The 22752-nt window shown below is 38.4% G+C and overlaps 3 protein-coding genes across 3 annotated transcripts; all 3 read left to right on the top strand.

The window, feature by feature from the left end:
• Positions 1–697: 697 nt before the first annotated feature.
• LOC114538230 (clathrin heavy chain 1-like) lies at positions 698–10854 on the top strand. The gene is made up of 28 exons (XM_028559379.1): positions 698–895; positions 1847–2054; positions 2205–2354; positions 2478–2596; positions 2751–2912; positions 3035–3148; positions 3239–3412; positions 3541–3738; positions 3837–4037; positions 4264–4356; positions 4432–4755; positions 4963–5055; positions 5164–5235; positions 5328–5508; positions 5594–5664; positions 5775–5993; positions 6299–6564; positions 6761–6872; positions 6952–7220; positions 7367–7550; positions 7692–7884; positions 7970–8127; positions 8210–8374; positions 8463–8738; positions 8870–9433; positions 9556–9777; positions 10249–10324; positions 10437–10854. Exons 1-28 carry the CDS (start codon positions 854–856, stop codon positions 10598–10600), a joined length of 5070 nt encoding a protein of 1689 aa, XP_028415180.1. The 5' UTR covers positions 698–853; the 3' UTR covers positions 10601–10854.
• Positions 10855–11109: 255 nt separating this feature from the next.
• LOC114538237 (trehalase-like) lies at positions 11110–12875 on the top strand. Its single transcript, XM_028559387.1, has one exon. The coding sequence runs from the start codon at positions 11110–11112 to the stop codon at positions 12853–12855; it is 1746 nt and encodes a 581-aa protein (XP_028415188.1). The 3' UTR covers positions 12856–12875.
• A 5471-nt stretch (positions 12876–18346) lies between these two features.
• On the top strand, positions 18347–22595 carry LOC114538221 (vacuolar protein sorting-associated protein 33A-like). Its single transcript, XM_028559369.1, has 15 exons — positions 18347–18481; positions 18860–18925; positions 19034–19161; positions 19271–19355; positions 19483–19581; positions 19700–19816; positions 19963–20137; positions 20311–20513; positions 20674–20764; positions 20928–21002; positions 21145–21224; positions 21582–21668; positions 21769–21903; positions 22283–22384; positions 22503–22595. Exons 1-15 carry the CDS (start codon positions 18380–18382, stop codon positions 22593–22595), a joined length of 1638 nt encoding a protein of 545 aa, XP_028415170.1. The 5' UTR covers positions 18347–18379.
• Positions 22596–22752: the final 157 nt, after the last annotated feature.

The following is a 22752-nucleotide window of genomic DNA, read 5'->3' as shown; positions in this document are numbered from 1 at the left end:
CCTTATATGCCTAAGATTGATTTAATATTTTGATAAAACGCCGGAGAACTAGACGGAACTAAAAGTCTGATCGGGATGTTAGTTAGGTGCATAAATACTAGAGAAAAACGTGGTATATTGTGTTGACTTGCGGAAAGGGTTTTGGCTTATATGGTTGGGTTAGGGGCCGCCTTTACTCTTTCTCTCTCAGTTTGTTTCAACACTCACATAGGCGGGAAAAACATTGCACGACATGACCATGTTGGGTTATTTTTGACTTTCAAAAATTGATTTAATATTTTGATGAATGGGCGGAAAACTAGACGGAGCTTTAAAAGTCTGGTCGTCACAGAATTTAAAAGTTCGAAGGCCGTCTATATCGAGCTACCATGCCGAAGTAAACGAAACACAAGCTCATTATTGTCTCAAACACGCTTGAAAGTTAGTAAATCAGGCAATAAAAGGAAATTTTTAGTAGCCTTTTTATATTATATTTTGATATAAGTATGAAAGCAAGTGTGAAAACGCGTCACCGTACAAATGTACTACATTCTGTATACTCCTGGGAATATACGGCAGCACTTTAACTGCGATAGTAACCTTTGGTTAATAATAATAAATAATTATTACTAGAAAAGTGACGTCACTTTAAACGTGCGGTGCCCTGAAATGGAGCGAGGTCCACCCCGAAGCCCGGTGTTCTCACGTGGCACCTCCCATCAATTCGAGGCTTCGTTTACCCTACAATCTTCCTTTACGATTGAATATCTCGCTTGAATCTGTATATTTCATCGTCTATACATCAAAACACCATAAATCTGAGTCAATATTGAAGAGCTGTCTTTAATTCTTGGCCAGATTTCTTTTGATCGCAATGGCGCAAGTACTTCCTATAAAATTTCAGGAGCACCTACAGGTATATATGTGATTATGTTGTAATAGTAAGTCATAATTTGCACGCTACCGCTTTCATTTTTCAATGATTTTGTGGGAATTTTCAATCGATTTCTCGTTATAATTTAGGCCGGTAAAGATGAATGACTGACCTTACGATACATATGCCATAAATGTATTATTTCTAAAAATTTAGTTTCAAAAGAGCATTTAAAATTGTGCAACAAACATACTATACAATCTAGTTGTAAAAATAAGTTCTAGCAAGATTCAAGCAAGGTTTTGTATGGTCAAGTTTTACCTCTATAACATCGGTTTTTGGAAACATTTAACTTCTGAGCAGAGCCAGAGTTATTGAGTAATACCTCTTTTATAATACGCGCTGTTTCCGGCAGGCAAAACGAGTAAAATAAATGTACATTTCACCGAAGTTTTACAATATGATCTTTTGCATATTTTCCCAGACCGTGGGCAAATACACGATATTTGCCCTTTCACGTACCCGTCAAGTTTGCCTACGGATTCGTGGCATAATTTGCTCAATAAATCTGTCATTTTCGCTTGATCTGAAGGATAGGAAGCGGATTTCGTTCCTGACATATTTTTACTGTTATCGTTGTTTAAATATATGAAATATAGTTGACAGTATATTAGATATGTTTGTCCTGATATGTGTTTCATCTCAGGCATTTCAAGTTGAGGCAGAAAGTGTTCCTGTCTTGACCAATCAACAGGTGCATTTTAGGGTTACCATGTACACTTAGGGTTCACTTAGTTTAGGGGTACAACCTGAGTTAAGAAATCAACCTGTCAGGTCTTTAGGTCCAAGTATGTCACATGGTACTTTCATTCCTTGCCTTTGGGTCAATTATTGATCATTTGAAATTTGACAAATGCTTCCTAAAAGTTACATATGGGCTGCTTCTTTAAGTCAATAGGTACTTTGTGATGACTGTATTCTCTATTTTTTTAGCTTCAAAACATTGGCATCAATGCTGCCAATATTGGATTCTCAACTCTTACTATGGAGTCCGACAAGTTCATCTGTGTTCGAGAGAAAATTGGCGAAACTGCTCAAGTGGTGATCATAGACATGGACAACGCGAATAACCCCATCAGACGTCCAATCTCTGCCGACTCTGCAATCATGAACCCGAAATCCAAAGTCATTGCTTTGAAAGGTAGAACTTTAACTCTATTATTCTTTCCAAAAACCTTTCATTCTATGATTTGGATTATTCTTGTGTTGGATATATCTCTGACCTGTGAATGCAGTTTGATTGCTGGTTTCATGATGTGCCTGGATTGAAAATATCTTATTTGTTTTGCAGCTGGTCATACATTACAGATTTTTAACATTGAGATGAAAAGCAAGATGAAGGCGCACAACATGACAGAAGATGTCACGTTCTGGAAATGGATTAGTGTCAACACTGTTGCTTTGGTAACCGATGGCGCTGTTTACCATTGGTCTATGGAAGGTGTGTGAGCCATAATTATATATAATACGAATAAAATCAGACAAAAATAAATCATATATCTTCTCTGGCTGCTATTTCCTTCAAGCTTTTATAAAGGGGTTTTTTTATTTTGGCTTCTATCAGGTGATTCGCAACCACAGAAAGTTTTTGATCGTCACTCAAGCTTGGCTGGATGTCAGATCATCAACTATCGTACAGATCGAGACCAGAAATGGCTTCTGCTTGTTGGCATTCAGGCACAAGTTAGTACAAAATAAAATGAAGACATATCTTTAGTATTTCTATGTTTTTAGTTGGTAAAATGACAAATAAATTATGTTTAGAATGGATAATATTATATTGATACTGCAATTTTTGTTCATGATCTTTCAATTTTTGTTCATCTCATTTTGACAGCAAAATCGAGTGGTTGGTGCAATGCAATTATATTCTGTTGAGCGTAAAGTGAGTCAGCCAATTGAAGGACACGCTGCAGCATTTACACAGTTCAAAATTGAAGGAAACCCACTGGAGTCCACCTTATTCACATTCGCTGTCCGTGGTCCTCAAGGAGGAAAGGTGAGAGAGCTCTGATATACAACACAAAAGACTGATTCACTTCTCAAAGCATGGTAGAAATATGTAGCTGAAGAAATAACACCAGACAAAAATTCATTTGTTCCTGTCTTTATATTTTGTAGTTGCATGTAATTGAAGTTGGAACACCACCATCAGGAAATCAACCTTTCCAAAAGAAAGCAATTGAGGTCTTCTTTCCACCAGAAGCACAGAATGATTTTCCTGTTGCTATGCAGGTAGCCTGGTTTCTCTCTCTCTCTCTCTGTGAGCCACAAAAACACCACAACCTACTTTATTCTCCTAATGAATATCTGCATCCTATTTAGGTCAGCCAAAAACACGGCATAGTATTCCTGATTACGAAATATGGTTATGTTCATTTATACGATGTTGAGAGTGGTACTTGTATCTACATGAACCGAATCAGTGGCGATACTATCTTTGTGACAGCATCACATGATCCTAGTAATGGTATTATTGGTGTTAATAGAAAAGGCCAGGTTTGTTGCTAGTAAATACACTGTGGTTTATGCCACTTTATGCCTTATAAATACCAAGCTAATAAATTGCAACTGTTGAATCTGGGATTTGTATTTTTCCCTTCATGAGGTCTTTCTGTCAATTCTAGGTCTTATCAGTGAGTGTGGATGAAGAAAACATTGTAACGTACATCACAAATGTACTTCAAAATCCAGATCTTGCCCTCAGAATAGCCATACGTAACAATTTGGGAGGTGCTGAGGAATTATTCGTACGAAAATTCAACAACATGTTCAACAATATGCAGTACGCTGAGGCAGCAAAGGTCGCTGCTAACGCACCAAAGGTTTGAACATTTTTGAGGTTGTATTCCCTGTTAAATCATCCATCCTTATTAGAACCTTGTTGACTTGAGTCATTTTACTCATTTATATTTCTCAACAGGGGATTCTGCGAACACCTCAAACTATTCAACGTTTCCAACAAGTGCCATCACAACCTGGCCAGACCTCTCCATTGCTGCAGTATTTTGGTATTCTTCTGGATCAAGGTCAGCTGAACAAATACGAGTCCCTGGAACTGTGTAAACCTGTCTTGCAACAAGGACGAAAACAACTGCTGGAGAAATGGCTGAAAGAGGAAAAGGTGAAATGATATAGTACATGTGTATTAACAAAACCAGTAGATGAATCATAACGTTAAATTGTCAATGATGAAACAAACCTAACACCATCTTTCGTTTGATGTCTGAAACATGACATGAAAACCAACCTTTGAATCTGAGACAAGCATTGTAATCCAGTTATTTTGAGCAGTTAAATCCTGTTGAACTGAATCATGTTAATTTCATTTCTTTTTCTTATTTTCCTAGCTTGAGTGCAGTGAAGAACTTGGTGATTTGGTAAAGCAAGTTGACCCAACGCTTGCTCTCTCTGTCTATTTGAGAGCCAATGTCCCTAATAAGGTAGAAATTGTTGATTCAAAAGTGTGTTTCCTATCTGAGGAGAATCTGAGAATATGATTGTTTGTTTTGTTTCAGGTTATCCAATGTTTTGCTGAAACTGGTCAATTCCAGAAAATCATTTTGTACGCAAAGAAAGTAGGGTTCACACCTGATTACATCTTCCTTCTTCGAAGCGTGATGCGGGTGAACCCTGAGCAAGGAGGACAGTTTGCAACAATGTTGGTTCAAGATGAGGGCGAACCTTTGGCTGATCTCAGTCAAGTTGTTGATGTTTTCATGGAGACAAATCAAGTGCAAGCATGTACGTCGTTCCTTCTTGATGCTCTCAAGAACAACAGGCCAAACGAAGGCCATTTGCAAACACGTTTGTTAGAAATGAATCTCCTGACGGCACCCCAGGTTGGTTTCAATTGCATTGTTCTTTCAATAGACGTAAAAACTTTTGTCAGTGATGAAATAAATCGAACACCATCTTTCGTTTGATGCTATAAATTGGCATGAAAACACCAAAACATTATCTGAGACAATATGTTTTACATAAAGTAATCTTTTTATACCCTTTCTTTATACAATCCTAGTAAACCATTTCAATTTTTTTGTCAACAGGTTGCTGATGCAATTCTTGGCAACCAGATGTTCACTCATTATGACAAAGCGCATATTGCACAACTCTGTGAGAACGCTGGACTTCTACAACGGGTAAAAAACACAGACTTTCTTCTATATGTTAAACACTTTGTAAGGTTAGAAAACTATTATTTTAAATTGACGTTGACCTCTAAGATTATCCTCTAAATCTTGTTTTAGGCTTTGGAACATTACACAGATATTTTTGACATCAAAAGAGCAATAGTGCACACCCACTTGCTAAATCCTGAGGTAATTTAGACATTCGCTGGTAGAGCATTGTCATTACGTTTACACAAATGTCAACAGTTTATCATCTTGTTGTAATTCAAACGTTTTTTCAGTGGTTGGTCAATTACTTCGGAACCTTGTCAGTTGAGGATTCTATGGAATCGTTGAAAGCAATGTTGACTAATAACATTCGTCAAAACCTTCAAATATGCGTTCAAGTGGCTACAAAATATCACGAACAACTTGGAACAGCTCAACTGATTGAACTCTTCGAGTCTTTTAAAAGCTTTGAAGGTGGGTCAAGACTTGAGAATAAAATGAGGAGAATCTTGTACGTGTTCAGAGAAGTTCCTGATCGTGAAAGAATTTTCTTTCTTAGGTTTGTTTTATTTCCTGGGATCAATTGTGAACTTCAGTCAGGATGCTGAGGTTCATTTCAAGTATATTCAGGTTTGTTTAAATCATTGTATTTAAGCGTGGTTGAGGTGTTTAGTAGCGTGTAATAGCTGCTAGCGAACTATTTTTGTAAAGTTTACGACCGCGTCGTCTTATCTCAACAGGCGGCTTGCAAAACTGGTCAAATCAAAGAAGTGGAGAGGATTTGTCGCGAGAGCAACGTTTATGACCCCGAGAGAGTGAAGAACTTCCTCAAAGAAGCGAAATTGACGGATCAACTGCCATTGATCATCGTCTGTGATCGCTTTGATTTTGTCCATGATCTCGTGTTGTATCTGTATCGAAATAATCTGCAGAAATACATCGAAATCTATATTCAAAAGGCAAGTTTAAACTAAACTGTTTTTCCTGGATGTCCAGTAAGGATCATCTCTCATTGATCCAGTTAGGATTATCCTTTGTTGATCCAGTGAAGATCATCCCATGTTTATCCAAGTAAGGATCATCCCTTGTCGATCCAGTGGAGATCATCTCTTGTTGATCCAATGAGGATCATCTCTTATTGATCCAGCAAGGATCATCTCTTTTTGATCCAGTGAGGATCATTTCTTGTTGATCCAGTGAGGATCATCTCTTCCTGATCCAGTGTTATCCAGATTGATTCTAATGATAATCCCATTACGTTCAGGTCAATCCAACTCGTGTTCCTGTTGTTGTCGGAGGTCTTTTAGATGTCGACTGTTCAGAAGATATCATCAAGAATCTCATCCTGGTTGTACGAGGTCAATTTTCTACAGATGAACTAGTGGAAGAAGTCGAGAAACGTAATCGCCTGAAGTTGTTATTACCGCTGCTTGAAGCTCGCGTGCATGAAGGCTCAGAGGAACCAGCTACCCACAATGCATTGGCGAAGATTTACATTGATTCCAACAACAATCCTGAACGATTCCTAAGGTAAGCAGTAGGAAAAATCTCATTTCTCTTTTAAGATATTTCAAAACCATCATTTACCATCATATTACTTCTTGGAAAGTGTGGTACGGATCTAGTTTTACTATACCTGAGGAGGTCTGAATAACTAAACTGCTCTCTTTTATAAGTAAGGATGGAAATATTGTTTCGTCAAAAATTCGTGTTTTTTTCGTTGCAGGGAAAATCCTTTCTATGACAGCAAAGTCGTCGGAAAATACTGCGAGAAACGAGACCCGCATCTCGCGTGTGTCGCGTACGAGCGTGGACAATGTGATATGGAGTTGATCAATGTGAGTCGCTGATCTCAGTATAATTTACTGAACTAAGCACAACAGCGTTGTGAACAGTATTCCTCAATTATTCCTTCAGGTATGCAATGAGAACTCGTTGTTCAAAAGCGAAGCGAGGTATCTTGTGCGTCGTCGTGATCCAGAACTTTGGGCAAGTGTTTTACAAGAGGATAATCCATTCCGACGACAACTGATCGACCAGGTCGTACAAACTGCGCTCTCAGAAACCCAAGATCCTGAAGATGTCTCGTGTACCGTGAAGGCCTTCATGACCGCTGATTTACCAAATGAATTGATTGAACTACTTGAGAAGATTGTCCTGGAGAACTCGGTCTTTAGTGAACACAGGTAACGTGCATACCCTACATGATAGTCACTCTGGAATACCACGCAAGAGTTTAGATGATATTAACTTGCGTTACGATCGAAGAATTTCATGAACTTGCATATCAATGCCGTGGCTACTTATTCTTACAATAATTTTGATCTTCCAGAAACTTGCAGAATCTTCTTATCCTTACTGCAATCAAGGCAGATCGTACGCGAGTTATGGAATATATCACAAGACTTGATAACTACGACGCTCCTGACATAGCAAGCATTGCCATTGGTAGTGAATTGTACGAGGAAGCCTTTGCAATATTCAAGAAATTTGATGTCAATACCTCGGCTATACAGGTCAGTCTTGTTCTCATAGCTTTACTCTGGGGTATATATGTGTAATGTGTGTATATTTGTGCTGTGGGTACATAACAGGTTGTTGTATGTTCTATCCTCTTTCTCTCCTGATGTTGCTGATTATCCCTTTGTTTCTCTCAGGTTCTGATTGAAAACGTCCAGAATCTTGACCGTGCCTACGAGTTTGCTGAGCGTTGCAACGAACCGGATGTTTGGAGTTTACTGGCCAAAGCTCAGCTGGAACAGGACATGGTGAAAGAGGCCATTGATTCATTCATCAAAGCCGATGACCCTTCAGTTTATACGGAGGTCGTCGCCATTGCCCGCAAGGAAGGTGGGATGCAATCAATTTGTTTGCCTCGTTTGAAAGTGTTTCCTTCAAATGACATACATTCATCATACAATCTTTTCTTGTGTAGACAAATATGAAGATCTGGTGAAATATCTTCAAATGGCAAGAAAGAAGGCAAGAGAAGGTTTTATTGAAACTGAGCTGGCGTTTGCTTTGGCAAAAACCAATCGATTGGCAGAGCTGGAAGAATTCATATCAGGACCTAACCATGCGCAAATCAAAGAGGTTTGTAATCTTCAGTTTTCCTCACTGTGGTCTCTGAGTCATGTTGGACTGTGGAAGCATTGACCGGTTTTCTTGTATTCAGGTTGGTGATAGATGCTACAATGATAAAATGTATGAAGCAGCAAAGATCTTATACAACAATATTTCAAACTATGGTCGTTTGGCATCGACCTTGGTTCATCTTGGCGAGTTTCAAGCTGCGGTTGATGGCGCTAGGAAAGCAAACAGCACCCGGACTTGGAAAGAGGTAGGTAGCGATCTAGGGGGTAAAATTCGCTGTCGTGATTGGTTGATGTACTTCACTCTTTAATGCTGATTGGCTGTCTCCATTCCAGGTTTGTTTCGCTTGTGTGGACAGCGAGGAGTTCCGTCTTGCTCAGATGTGCGGTCTGCATATCGTCGTCCACGCTGATGAACTGGAAGAGTTGATCAACTACTATCAAAACAGAGGTCATTTTGAAGAGCTTATTCAACTGCTCGAGGCTGCCTTGGGTCTGGAACGAGCTCACATGGGCATGTTCACGGAATTGGCGATACTTTATTCAAAATATAAACCAGCAAAGATGAGAGAGCATTTAGAATTGTTCTGGTCACGAGTCAATATTCCCAAGGTGTGCATTCGTAATATTTCTCGTACTGTGATATTTCTCGTACTGTGATATTTCTTGTATAGAACACTGCTCTGAGAAAGTACTTCTTGTAGTGAACATTTCTCGTAATCTTTCTACGATTTTCTCGCTAGGTTCTCCGGGCAGCAGAACAAGCCCACCTGTGGGCAGAGCTGGTGTTCCTTTACGAGAAATACGAAGAATACGACAACGCAATTCTCACGATGGTTGCCCACCCAACGGTCGCTTGGAAAGAAGCACAATTCAAAGATATTATCACGAAAGTCGCGAATATTGAGCTGTACTACAAGGCGTTACAGTTTTACCTCGACTTTAAACCACTTCTGCTAAACGACTTGCTAATCGTGCTTACTCCACGAATGGATCACACCCGTGCCGTCACCTACTTCAGGAAAATCAACCATCTTCCTCTGGTCAAACCGTATCTGCGATCTGTTCAAAATCATAACAACAAAGTCGTGAATGAAGCGCTGAATGATCTGTTAATCGACGAAGAAGATTATAACGGTCTTCGTGCATCCATTGATGCATTTGATAACTTCGATAACATCGCTTTAGCTCAAAGACTTGATAAACACGAATTGGTTGAGTTTCGTAGGATTAGTGCATATTTATACAAAGGAAATAATAGATGGCAACAATCTGTTGAGTTATGTAAAAGAGATAAGTTATACAAGGTAAGAATGATATGCATTGATGACGCCATACAGCGATTCGTTTCAGCGTATATGATGATGTTTCACACCTTGGGAAACTAAAAAAAATTATGTTTTCACTAGAAAGTTTTCTTTTATTTTAGGATGCAATGATTTACTCGTCCGAATCTAGAAATGCCGAAATTGCAGAGGATCTTCTAAACTGGTTCTTAGAAAATCAAAACTACGAATGTTTTGCAGCAGCTTTGTTCACGTGTTATGATCTGTTGCACCCGGATGTTGTCTTAGAGCTAGCTTGGAGAAATAATATACTTGATTTTGCGATGCCTTATGTCATTCAAGTTTTAAAAGAATATATTACAAAGGTAGGACACGGCAGGATCATAAGAGATGATCCTTACTGGACCTCTAGGAAGAATAGTTTAGAACTGATAGAGCTATCCAGTATAAATAAAGTTAGTTTAGTTTAGGTTTCCTTCTGTAGTAACACTGGATCGATAAGAGATGATCCTTACTGGACCTCTAGGAAGAACAGTTTAGAACTGATAGAGCTATCCAGTAAAAATAAAGTTAGTTTAGTTTAGGTTTCCTCCTGTAGTAACACTGGATCAATAAGAGATGATCCTTACTGGACCTCTAGGAAGAACAGTTTAGAACTGATAGAGCTATCCAGTATAAATAAAGTTAGTTTAGTTTAGGTTTCCTTTTGCAGTAACACTGGATCAATAAGAGATGATTCTTACTGGATCTCTAGAAAGAACAGTTTAGAATCAGAGGTAGTAATGGTAGGCAGTATAAAAGAAATTAATAACTTAACATATTTTTTTCTCGTCAAGGTGGATAGTCTTGCTACATCGGAGAAAGAACGCAAAGATCAAGAAGAAACGAAGCAAGACCAACCTTTAGTATTTGGTAAGTATTTGGTAGACATTGCTTATACGACCTGCAGTTATCAATGTGTGATAATAGTGTTAATTCCGTTCATTATATACTTGTCTATCTCTAACTTAACTTCCCTTATTAGGAAATGATCAATTAATGTTAACCGCTGGCCCCAATATGGCGGCACCTCCAGCACAAGTTCCTGTACCGGGGATGGTACCTGGAATGGTTCCCCCGGGCGGGCAAATGATGTACGCAGCACCTGGTTACCCGGCAGCTCAACCTGGCTTTCCTCAGCAATATTAGGAGAACAATTTTAAATGTGTAGTAAAAAAATAACTAAATCCCTTTTAAAGACTTTTTGCAATTTACCGGCGTTCATAATGGCATTCTCGGCTTAGCTAAATAAATTACCTGAGAGATTTTTGATTAAAGACGATGAAATATTAGTATATAGGCCCGATAAGCGAGATTTTCTATGCTATAGGAAGTTCAATTTTTGTTACCAAATAAGTATAATTATGCATGCAACATAATAAAGTGATACAAAATCAATGGCTTTGTTTTCGTCTTTGTGAAATGCATTATCTGTTTGCCAGAGTGCATTTAGTGTTGATGAACCAAACATGCTTTTTCGTAGCCGTTTAGAATGAAAAGGAATAGAGTTTCGTTTCCTAGAATTTTAATTAAAAAACAAGCTCCCTAACTTCTTCACCAGCTGTAGGTAACAACCAATGAGTACCATGTGTTTTATCCATTAACATCGCGCAGTTGCTGTAGAATTGTGCGAAGACCATCAAGCTTATGTTACAGACATGAACGGCCGTAATTTATTAGCATTTAGTGCGTTCATTTGCGCCCTTCTTCATCTGGCAATTTCAGCCGATATTTACGCTTGTGATAACCAAGTTTTCTGTCAAGGAAAGATTCTTCACGAGGTTCAAATGGCAAAAATATTTGCTGACGCAAAGACCTTCGTCGATATGAGAATGAAGCATGACATCACGGACATTACAAGAAATTTCACTGCTTTGGGACTCAAACCATCCAAGGAAAAAATCCGGAAATTTGTGGCAGATAACTTCAGCCCAGCCGGAGAAGATCTCGACCCGTTTGACCCTGAAGATTTGGTAGAAAAGCCTAAACGTTTGAAAAAGATCCGTGACGAGAAATTGTGCAAATTTGCGTTCGCTTTGAATGCACTTTGGAAGAAACTCGGCAGAAATATCACGCACGAGGCACGTGTACAAAGTGAGCGATCCTCTCTGATAATCGTCCCAAACCCCTTCATAGTTCCCGGTGGAAGATTTCGTGAATATTACTATTGGGACTCGTACTGGATATTACATGGAATACTGACGTGCGGAATGCACGGAACTGCTAAAGGAATGATAATGAATTACCTCGATCTGGTGCGTCGCTTTGGTTTCGTACCAAATGGTGGTAGAATTTACTACTTGAACAGGAGTCAGCCACCGTTCCTCATCCAGATGGTGGATCTCTACTACAGCTATACCAAAGATCTTGATTTTGTGCGCAAGAATTTGAAAATTCTTGAAAAGGAGTATGAGTTCTGGGAAAAGCATCGTACTGTTTCATTGAATGTATCAGGGGTGCAGCACAGTTTTGCAATATACAATGCTAACATGACCACGCCTAGACCAGAGTCGTACTGGAATGACTATGAAGTTGGAGAGAAATTAACCAAACAGCACATGAAATGGAGGTTCTACCAGGCTGTTGCATCTGCTGCTGAGAGTGGATGGGACTTCTCTAGTCGTTGGTTTAACCAATCAGATGATGAGGTTGGAAAATTTGAATCTATTCATACCATGAAAATAATTCCAGTTGATCTTAATTCAATATTATACAAAAATGCTGTGACTCTCTCAAAGTTTTCTGGTTTGACTGGAGACCAATCAAAGAGCAAAAAATACCAGCAATTGGCCAATCGGAGATGGAGTGCAATTGAGGCTCTCCTTTGGAATGAGGCTGCTGGGGCATGGGCTGACTATGATGTCACAGTGAAGAGCAATACTAAAGCATTTTATGCATCTGTCGTTGTTCCACTCTGGGCTGGTCTTGCCCAAGAAAATGCCACTCGTCAGGAGCTTGTATTTCAAAGTATGAAACGTGCAAAGGTATTGGATTTTCCAGGTGGGTTTCCGACATCATTGAATCTGTCAGGACAGCAATGGGATTACCCCAATGCTTGGCCACCTCTGCAACATATGTTGATCATTGGCCTGGCAAACTGCAGTTCAATGGTACTTCAAAATGAGGCGAAGAAATTGGCACAGTCTTGGGTTCTAGGAAACTGGAAGGGATACGAACGTACCAAATATATGTTTGAGAAATATAATGTGACATCCCAAGGAAACACAGGACGTGGGGGTGAATACAAGCCGCAGGTGGGATTTGGGTGGACAAATGGGGTTATATTGGATTTACTGGTGAGGTTTCCTGATATCAAAATTGCAAACAACGGAATAAAATTTGATGTGGCAATGTTCCTGTTTTGGGGCTTAGTCACAGCTCCACTTTTATTAAACTACCTATAATTGCTTAAACTAGTTTATAGTGAAGCTAGATGATAAAAATGTTTAGTAAAATATGTTTTAGAATATATATCATCTTATAATATAGAGTTCTTGAATAAAACAAATATACAGTTGTATATGCAAGTGTACTGAGTTTCTCCAATCTACTATTTCCCTTTTCCTTTCTTTCCCTTGGTATTTTTCTTTCCAGTTGTCAGAGCTGGGGCTCTTATCAAGGCAAGTGGTTTGTGTTCACTCTTCTGTGCTTTTTGTACTGTTGAAGTTTCTATGGTTTGCTTAATTTGAACTTCAATTTTCTATTCAGAGTAACAAAACATAACCAAATATAAGAGCTCAACATATACCATTTAAGAATGCCATGAAAATGTTATGTCTTGGGCTCACATATTTATCATAAGAATTCGTTTTCCGCCTGTCAAATCTCTAGCTACGATATTAAAAAATAACCACCTCATTTATTGGGTAATAAATTTGAAAAGAATCTGAGCTTAGTCCTCTAGAAAGACCCTCTAAAAAATTTATTTCGGATTTCTTTTCCAATTCAACTGGATATTTCGTTTCCTCACGACCTCACCTTCTTCACGATCACAGCAGAACTTGTTGTCCCCTTTTTTGGCTTGATTGCTCTTCCTTATAAATGATTTAACAATATTGGTCAATCATTTACTCAAATTTGATGAAATAAAACCAAAAAACGACGTCAACTCAGATATGGTAGTATCAATTGCAACACTACTTATAAGTGACTAATTGCAACACTTGGAATTCTAAATATTTTCGAACGCTTATTTTCCCGCCAATAACTTGATGAAACAAACAGCAAAAACGGTAAATACCTCCTTTCTTCACCCCTAAAGATTTCTTCTGGGTTTTAGCCTTCTTCACCATAGCACTTGATTTCCTCTTGACACTTCCTTGAGGCATTGCTACGAAAAACTGTCGTGATTTCGTGTAAAAAATGTATTTGAGAATTGAGATAATTTGCCACCCTTAATTTGTAAGTTTGTTTATGTGACGCTATCCCTTGATGCTTCGCAGTATTTGCAAATCATGAAATTTTGAAGAAGTGGAAGCATCAATACTAATTTTTTGCCTTTGCTGACGTCCGATTGACGGCACTGGTTCTCTTTTGCTCATGGTAGTTACCACTGACCAACCACGATCCGAAGAATGAAAAAATGCCATCTTACTCCTCGTTTTCACTAAGACAAGACTTTGTTTTTACGATGTTTTCTGAGGAGTCACAAGCCAATGTCGAAAATCTGAGGAGGTTTAGCGTTTTATACTAACCAAAACTCGCCCCTTGAGTATCAATCAGAGACCAATGGATCGCTTTTTGGACCACAATACAAATATGCAAAACATATTGCCCTAAGACTGCAAAACTTTGTTTGGCTAATCATTCCGGGCAAATCTGCCAGGAAATTACCGTTTATTACACGAGTAAACTGAACTAAAAACAATAGTTAATCACAGTATCTATTGTTGTTAATGCGTTCAGCAATTAGAAACGCACAATTTGCAACGGACAATCCGTTGGAATGATTTTTTCAGGTAATAAAAGGTGGTTGAAGTCGAGAAGAGACTCAAACTTGTAGTCTCGAAGAAGAAGGATCACTCGAAAAAGTTTAGGAAAGAGTTGGAAGAATCTTGCTCAGGTACATGGTCATGGTTGGTTATAAGAATCTGTTGGCTTGATCTTTGGCTTTGAAAACTGAATTAATTCATCGCTGTGCTGGTTTGAATAGCCAGAAGTCATTAGCAACTGAAGGCGTATATTTTCGCCGATTTTTACTTCCATATCTTGTATATTTCGATTGAAAATGTCAAATGCAAGTGAGCGGTTAACTTGACTTCAACTAGTTAAGCTGATTTTCCTTGCTTATTTGATTTCAGAACGAACTACGGCGCCGAAAGATGGGGAAAGAGAAACGTAAAGGCTTGCTCGCAGCGAATAATAGGTATTGTTCTACTAATATTTGTGACATTTGCGACTTGAAATAACACGTTTGTACACGGTTGGCGAAATTGGAATAATAGTTTAATCGAACTTTTTGGGACTTTATCCCAATCGGTTTCCCCAAAAAATGACTAAAACTTTCTCGGACAGTTTGAAACTAAAACTTTCTTCGGAGGAGTTTTCCGGACACGATTGTCGTATCGTGAATATTGTCCGTTAACTCCGTTTCTGCAGGGAAAGACCTGTCATCATGTATTGAACTTTGTGCTAGACTTGACGCTGATGTGCTGAGACCTGAGTTATTTCAGCCTGCCTATTGTAGTTTTCTACTTCCAAAGTATCTCAGTCATGGATTGCTGGTCAATTAGTTTTACCAGTTACAACAGAACAAAAAAAATACTCTGAAAGCAAATCACTTTAACATGCCTTCATATGCCCGTGATATGTTCTGTTTTACCGAAGTTTTTTATTTTTTAGAATGAAAGAAACGTCGGAGTGGAGAGATATCGGTCTGCCTTGGGACATTTAAGCACGCAAATACAAAACTTGATTTCGACAAAATATGCATGAGAAAAATATGCATGAGATTTGGCTTTTTTTGGTCGTGTCAAGCGCATGCGGAGTAAATACGAGTGATTTGGGGCCCCATCACTTGTATTTTCTCCATCTTGAACGACAATAGTCCGGAACAAAAATATATCGCTCACAGAGCGCCTAAAACGTAAAAATGCATGAGAAATTGTATTTCTAGAAGTATTTTCTTTTTCTCGAGACTATTAACAAAACGATGAATATTTCCTTCAAAACGTGCATGATATTTTGTATTCGCGTGCGCAATGCGAAGGCCTTGGACGAGTGGCGTTGGAGATGTTGAAGGTATACAATCGTGTTTTTATCAATTTTTTTTTATCATTTTATCCTGAATTATTTACACTAGGAGTTCTATTTGTTTCTTGGAAATTAATGAGATAATTTTTTTATATACGTTAAGAGATCAGATGATGGAGGATCGTCACAGGATCAGATGATGGAGGATCGTCGCAGAATTAGATGAAGGATCGTCGCAGGATCAGATGTCGAAGGTCTACAATCGGGTTTTGAGTGATCATTAATCCTGAATTCTTTATGCCATTTATTTATTGGAAATTAATTAGATAATTTTTTTATATACGTTAAGAAATCTGAGATCAGACGATGAAGATCGTCGCAGGATCAGATGATGAAGGATCGTCGCAGGATCAGATGATGAAAGATCGTCGCAGGATCAGATGATGAAGGATCGTCGCAGGATCAGATGATGAAGGATCGTCGCAGGATCAGATGATGAAGGATCGTCGCAGGATCAGATGATGAAGGATCGTCGCAGGATCAGATGATGAACTTATCGTCGCAGGATCAGATGATGGACGACGAGAGTCACGAGACGGGTGTACAAGCAGAAGCTGGTTGAGGTATATACTATAGGTATACTAATTAGAGTAATGCATGATTAATGTTAGTGCATGATTTGTGCATGGATTGATTCTTGCTGGTGGTCTAACCTAGTATATTCACACATCAAGTGACATTTCACCCTTTTCGACAGTGCATGATCACAGAAAATTTCTCACAGCTCTTTTGAGGGCGTTTTCGAGCTTTCTCAATAAAACATTCCTAGTTTTGTCACTTGCATGTGAATTTTAACGACTTAAGGTGGTGTTATACAAAAAAACTAGCATGGTTAGATTGAAAAGTATTTCAGCAGTGATTTCAAGACCACCACAGCGACTGCGAAAGATGCATGATGGCTTTAAAATGTTGAAATAAAGTAAGACCATGCAATTAGCTTGGTCGACGCGCACGCAGCGAAAAAAAAACGAATTCGTATTGGCCTAATTTTAGATTAATACGAATGTAATCGCGAGTACTTATATGATTATATAAGTTCTCTGTCCAGCCTGTTATAATGCGACCGTTCGAAGGACCGTCTGTCAGTGGCAACAAAAATTACACTTTCGTCTTTGAACATTTAAATTCAAATTATTTAAGTTTGAAATGAAGAAAAAATTACTATTGGATGTTTGACACAATCACTCTTCTGCTTCCCTTGTTTGTATTCTTTCCCTTGTATTATTTCTATTATTTTTCGTATTGTAGTTTAAGATCTGGTAATCCAGTTAATCTCAAACATTAAGGAAAGAAACGTAATCAAATTATTTTGACTAACTTGACGAAGTTTGAATAAGAAGGAAAATATACTTCTTATATTACATGATATATTACATTGCATGATAATTTGGGGCTTGTATAATGCAGGGGTTATCTGGGGGATATAGTGGTTGTTGAACTTGTAGGTTAATATTGTATTGTATACACCCTCTGCCTGAAAAGCCAACCCTTTAAAGAAAACCTTTTGTATTTTGACACACTTACTATGTTGTTTAATTTCTTGCACGTCCCACCGTCGAGATGTTGTTGAAGAAGAACGCAACTGTTTGGAATGGAGCAATGAAGCAAAGAAGCAAGTGAAATTCGGTACACTGTTTACCAAAGGTGCGAAAGGTAAGGAACATTTGATATTTGCCATATTGAGTGAGTTGCATGTTGAGTAAGTTGCATGTTGGGTCAACCGTAATCTAGAACGTATAAAAAAAGATAAAAACAGTGCATGAGGTGCATGTCTTAAGAAGGGGTCGCGGAAGAGTGTTGTTGTCTACATCGGTTTGAAATGAAAAAGCATGCAAGTCGTGAATACGAAGCATTTCTTTATCAAAAAATGAACATATTTGAATAATTCGGAAATAATTTTTGTTGCCATTGTCGGACAAAGCGCATTTGAATTTCTAAGAGCATGGCGATAAGCGCGCTGCGCGGGTTAGACCACCAGCAGGATCGAATTGACGAAGCTCAAGAATTGAGTAGCAACTCCTGGGACTCCATTCGGATGAATAGAAACTGCATGAAACGGTGAACTATAGATAAAAACTGGTCTGTGATTGCGGACGATTTCTAAATCAAAATACCAAATTCGGACCGCCGGTCAGGTAACCTGAAATTCAGGTTACCTTTGGAGGGTTTTTCACCGGGCACTCCGGTTTCCCTCCTTTTCGTTTGGCTTTAAAAAACAGTGTCCATGCCTGGGGCCAAACCAAAACGTGTTCTTTGATAGTGAAAAAAAAAACGCGTATGTGGCTTCTGGGTTCGATTCCCAGAACACTGTCGTAAAAGAATTTTAAAAACGAACGGAACGCCATAGAAATCTCTGGCAATAAGATCTCTCATTCAGTACTAGAGTTAGGCCTCGCGGTCCTCCTGCAAAAACATCAACTTACGATTTGCCAGCCTGACGATTTGTTCCGCTATGCTAATATTTTGGTGTTCACTGACTGTGAAAACAATAAATTCCTAAAGAAATGAATAATGATAATAACATGAAATTTACATAGCGGGACAAAATCGTCAGGCTCGCTACGTAAACAAATAGGAAACTATTCGTTGAAATTCCACCTTCTCTTCTTCCGCCATAATTATCATTCACTTCGACGATTTTAGCGGCTGGCGAAGCGGGTGGAGGAGGAAGAGAAAATGGCCGCACATTTGACTGGAGGACGAGTGAACATTGGTTTATTACGCGAGGCTGCTCGTCGAGAATTGCTCAGTTGTCTTGATGAATGCGAAGGAAGCAAGGTGAGGTGTATGAATGTTACCGCACTTGTAGGATTTGGGAATTTTTTTCATAGGATCTCAGCCACTTTTATTGTGCAAATATGATAAATTGATAATGAATATGCGTTGTCTAATTCATATTGTGATGGTTCTACTTTGAGTTACCAGTCGGAACCGTCTTGACGTAGCAGCTCAGTTGGAAAAGCAATTTACTAGCAAATCAAAGATTGCTGGTTTTATTCCTACCGTGGTCAGACTAATTTTTCAGTTTGACAGGTTGCTAAGTCAACTTAGTCAAGTGCCAACTTCACAGTAGCACCATCAGATAAACAATTCCTACACCTAAGTCACATGCATTATCACTATATTTAAATCAATCATTGTACTTTGTCGATACAGGCTTTGGTGTGGGATGATGAATTAACAGGGCCTTTTGGTTTGATTGCCGAGTACTCTCTGTTGAAGGTAAGTTATGCCTGCATCCATTTTTCAATGTAATCTGTGTTGGAAATATATGGATCAACCCTTCCTTATTTAAACTTTCATCTTGTAGCATTCTCCTGAATATTATAGGAACATGAAGTCGATGCAATGTTTGCACTTGCGCCTGGCCGTCTTCCGAAGAATTCCGTCCAACATATTGTGTTTATTACTCGAGCAAAAGTCTCGCACATGGAAATAATTGTAGACAATGTTTTAGCGTAAGTCATTTATTTTGTGTTGAGAAACATACAATCCAGGTGTTCAGTCAATACAGATGAAACTAGATTACCTTTCTACTTATCCATTTCCATTTTAAAATATCTTTAGCGAAGAAAAGGGTCAAACAAGCAAGAAAGATTATACTGTCCTGTTTGTGCCCAGAAAAACATTACTTTGTGAAAACTATCTCACGGTAAAAGAATTCTTCACTTTTGGTAGGGTAGCCAAAATTTCAAATGCCGAAAGTTTTCCCTTTTGGATGGACTTGTAAATGTCGGAAAACTTGTGTACCAATTGTATTTGTTTCTTATTTAACTTAGCAAAGTGGTGTGGGTTTCATTGCAATGAAGGAATATCACTTGGATCTGATACCATTTGAAAATGATTTGCTCAGTTTAGAAATGGAAAGTGCTTTCAAGGTATAACAATCCTCAACTGCTTGAATTCAACATATTGGATTTATAGCACAATTTTTACCACTCATATTGCAACCACATCCAATTGCATTTCAAATCAGCTTTGATCCTTGTACTTTAGGAATGCTATTTAGAAAAAGATGCAAGTGTGCTCTATCATGTCACAAATTCATTGATGAAAATTCAAGCATTGTATGGGATCATACCAAAAATTTATGGCAAAGGGGAATTGGCGAAGGTGTGAATCTTGTTCACAGGCATATATGAATGCCTTAAAACTTTAGGATATGAGTTGATAATGGAAATAACTTAGAAATATCTCTTGTTTTGATTCATAACTATTATACAACTGTTTCTATATACATTTTCAATCATTTTTCACAGGGTACAGTTGATATGATGTTGAGAAAAAGAGGGGAAGTTCTCAATTCAAAATATCAAATATCATCTCAGATTGATTGTCTGTTGCTCATCGACAGAAATATTGATCTTCTGACACCATTATGTACGCAACTTACTTATGAAGGACTTATTGATGAGATCTATGGAATTCAGAATAGTAAGTAGCAGTTGTTGTAATTGTTTGAGCACATAAAATAGCTAAACTCAAGCGTAAAATGAATTGGCTGTGAACATTTCATGAAATTTGATAGCATTTTCCCCCCCTTATTTCATGTGACAAAAAATTGTGCAGAAATAGTGTTTTTAATCCAAATGTTTTCTTTTCAATAGCTACAGCGAAATTTCCTCCTGAGAAGTTCCAGGTTCCTGATGACAAAAAAACAGGTCCACCCCAACCAGCCCAGGCGCCAGGCCCCAAGAAGATTCTGCTTAATTCTGCTGATCAACTTTACAATGAAATACGAGACTCGAACTTCTTGGCAGTTGGCCCGGTTCTAAGCAGGAAAGCAAAGAAAATTAGCGCTGCATTTGAGGTAAAAGATATGTTTTTCAACAGAGTAATTTTCAGGACCGTAGAAGATCAATCCATCCTTAAACTGATCTTCATAGAGAGTTTTGTTTCTCTCTTTCCAATGCTTCTCTCGGTAACCTGAATTTGCCATGGTAATGTAAACATATCACTGGATTTTCTAGGAACACAAGGGAGCCAAAACAGTCAGTGAAATGAAACAGTTTGTGCATAAGCTTCCTCACATACAAGCTGCAAAATATTCTCTAGCAACTCGTAAGTGTTAACAGTGAGTTTGATTCCTTCATCAAGCAAGAGACTACGTGTTTCTGGATAAACGACTGTCATCCAGAACGACTGGCATACGCCGTCCTTAAGAACTGACTAGACAACTTTGAACTTTCCAGTGTGTTTATAATAATTTAGATTTTTCTTTCAGACACCAGCATAGCTGAGCTGATTAAAGACCACACAGATACTGAATCATTTCGGGAAAACCTCCAAGTACAGCATGGTGAGTACACTCATTCAACTCTTTGAATTGGAATATGTTTCTGCCATAATGATAAACTAGTCTTGACAGCCTGTTACATGCAGTAAGGATCCTTCCCTTCACTCTTTTGAAAAAATTGATAAGAAATACTTCAAATTTGTAGAGTTCATCAGTGGAATTGATACTGATAAAGTGAGTCCATATATTGAAAAGTTGATCGCTGTGAAGGAGCCTTTGGTGAAGGTAGGTCATTCATAATCGCTGTTTACAAGATTCACATCTCAGTGTTTCGAAATGACTTTGGGATATTGAAATGAGTATGTAACATGTTCACGGTACTTGTGTAGTCCTCACAACAATAGCATCATCTGCTTGTTTTGTTTCATAAAGACGTATTTCAATACCTCAAAATCATCTCGCACTTCGTTGAATCTCAGGTAACCAGGCTTTGAGTAAATTGCCCGATAAACAATACGTTTTTTATGAGAGATCAAAGTGCGAAGAATCAATGGTGGTCTGACTGGGAACTCCTTTGATTATTCTTCTTTTGGCCATTCACGATATTTCCTGCTCTGCTGATATTTTCCATTTTTAATACAGGTCCTCAGAATATTATGTATTCAGTGTCTTACGAATAATGGTTTCAAACCAAAAGTATTGGAGTACTATATGAGGGAGATTATCCAGGTACGTTGTTTAGTTCGTAAACTTCTCTATACTCTATTCCTACAAATACTGCGCGTTTACATCCAGAAAAGAAAGTTTTTCCATTTTCTTAATGCTTCAGACGTATGGCACTGATCTCTTTTACCGTGCGATAACACCACTGGATGCTGCAGGACTTTTAAAAGCAACAACTGCTCGTTATTTCCCCACACTTCGAAAATCATTTCATCTTGATGTGCGAGATGTACAAGAACAGGTTTGTTTCACCTCTGCTTTCATTGATCGCTTGAATTATTAGTTCTTGCTTTGTTTGTTTGTTTGTTTTTCTCGTTCCTTGGTTGTCTCACTTGTTTGTTTATTTGTTGAGTTGTCATGTTCTTGCAAGGACAGGTTGTACGAAGGCTTGATAGCGCTATCCACCGGATAGAGATTTTTAGCCAACCATGAAGAGAAACATTACTTCAAGAATAGGAAACTTCAATTCAAATTGTACCCAAACACGGGCAATCTTAGAGCGATTGAAGAATCCACTATCCGGTACCGGTAGATAACGCTATCCAACCTTCGTACAACCATTGGTACAAATAGCCCCTGATGACGTGAGATGACGTAGTTCTTGATATTCCCATATTCAGAATCCACGTGATATATCCTACACGTACTCAGGCTACGCTCCGCTCAGCATACGGTTGGCTCAGCACGCAGCAAGGCCTTCTGGTTGGAGAGGAATTGAAGAGGTATGGCACTAGCATGAAACAGACACATGACGTAAGCATCTCAGTGTATTCATGAACTTCAGTTAACCAGATGAAGTGAATGAGGAATAAGTTTATTATCACATCGTTGTGTTTCTAGGTACTAAAGTTGTTACCTGGTCCAACGATAGATGAGATTCAACACTTACCTCGTGGTTTACACAAACGTACGTTCATAATTCACTTCAGATAACTTCATGATATTTGATATGCCTGGTTCCTCCCCATGAAATAGAGATGCGTGTTTTTTTTCTGTTCCTCTTAACTGGGTGCATATCAATCATATTTATATCTCAGTAGCTAAGAAGAATCTGTCATGTTTTAAATCCATGTTATACAAACTCCTGCCG

The sequence above is a fragment of the Dendronephthya gigantea genome, unplaced genomic scaffold, assembly GCF_004324835.1.
Source record: "Dendronephthya gigantea isolate DGI-Jeju-01 unplaced genomic scaffold, DenGig_1.0 000178F, whole genome shotgun sequence".
Taxonomy (NCBI): Eukaryota; Metazoa; Cnidaria; class Anthozoa; order Malacalcyonacea; family Nephtheidae; genus Dendronephthya; species Dendronephthya gigantea.
The sequence above is the reverse complement of the archived record's forward strand: the minus strand, read 5'-3'. Positions and strand labels throughout refer to the sequence as shown.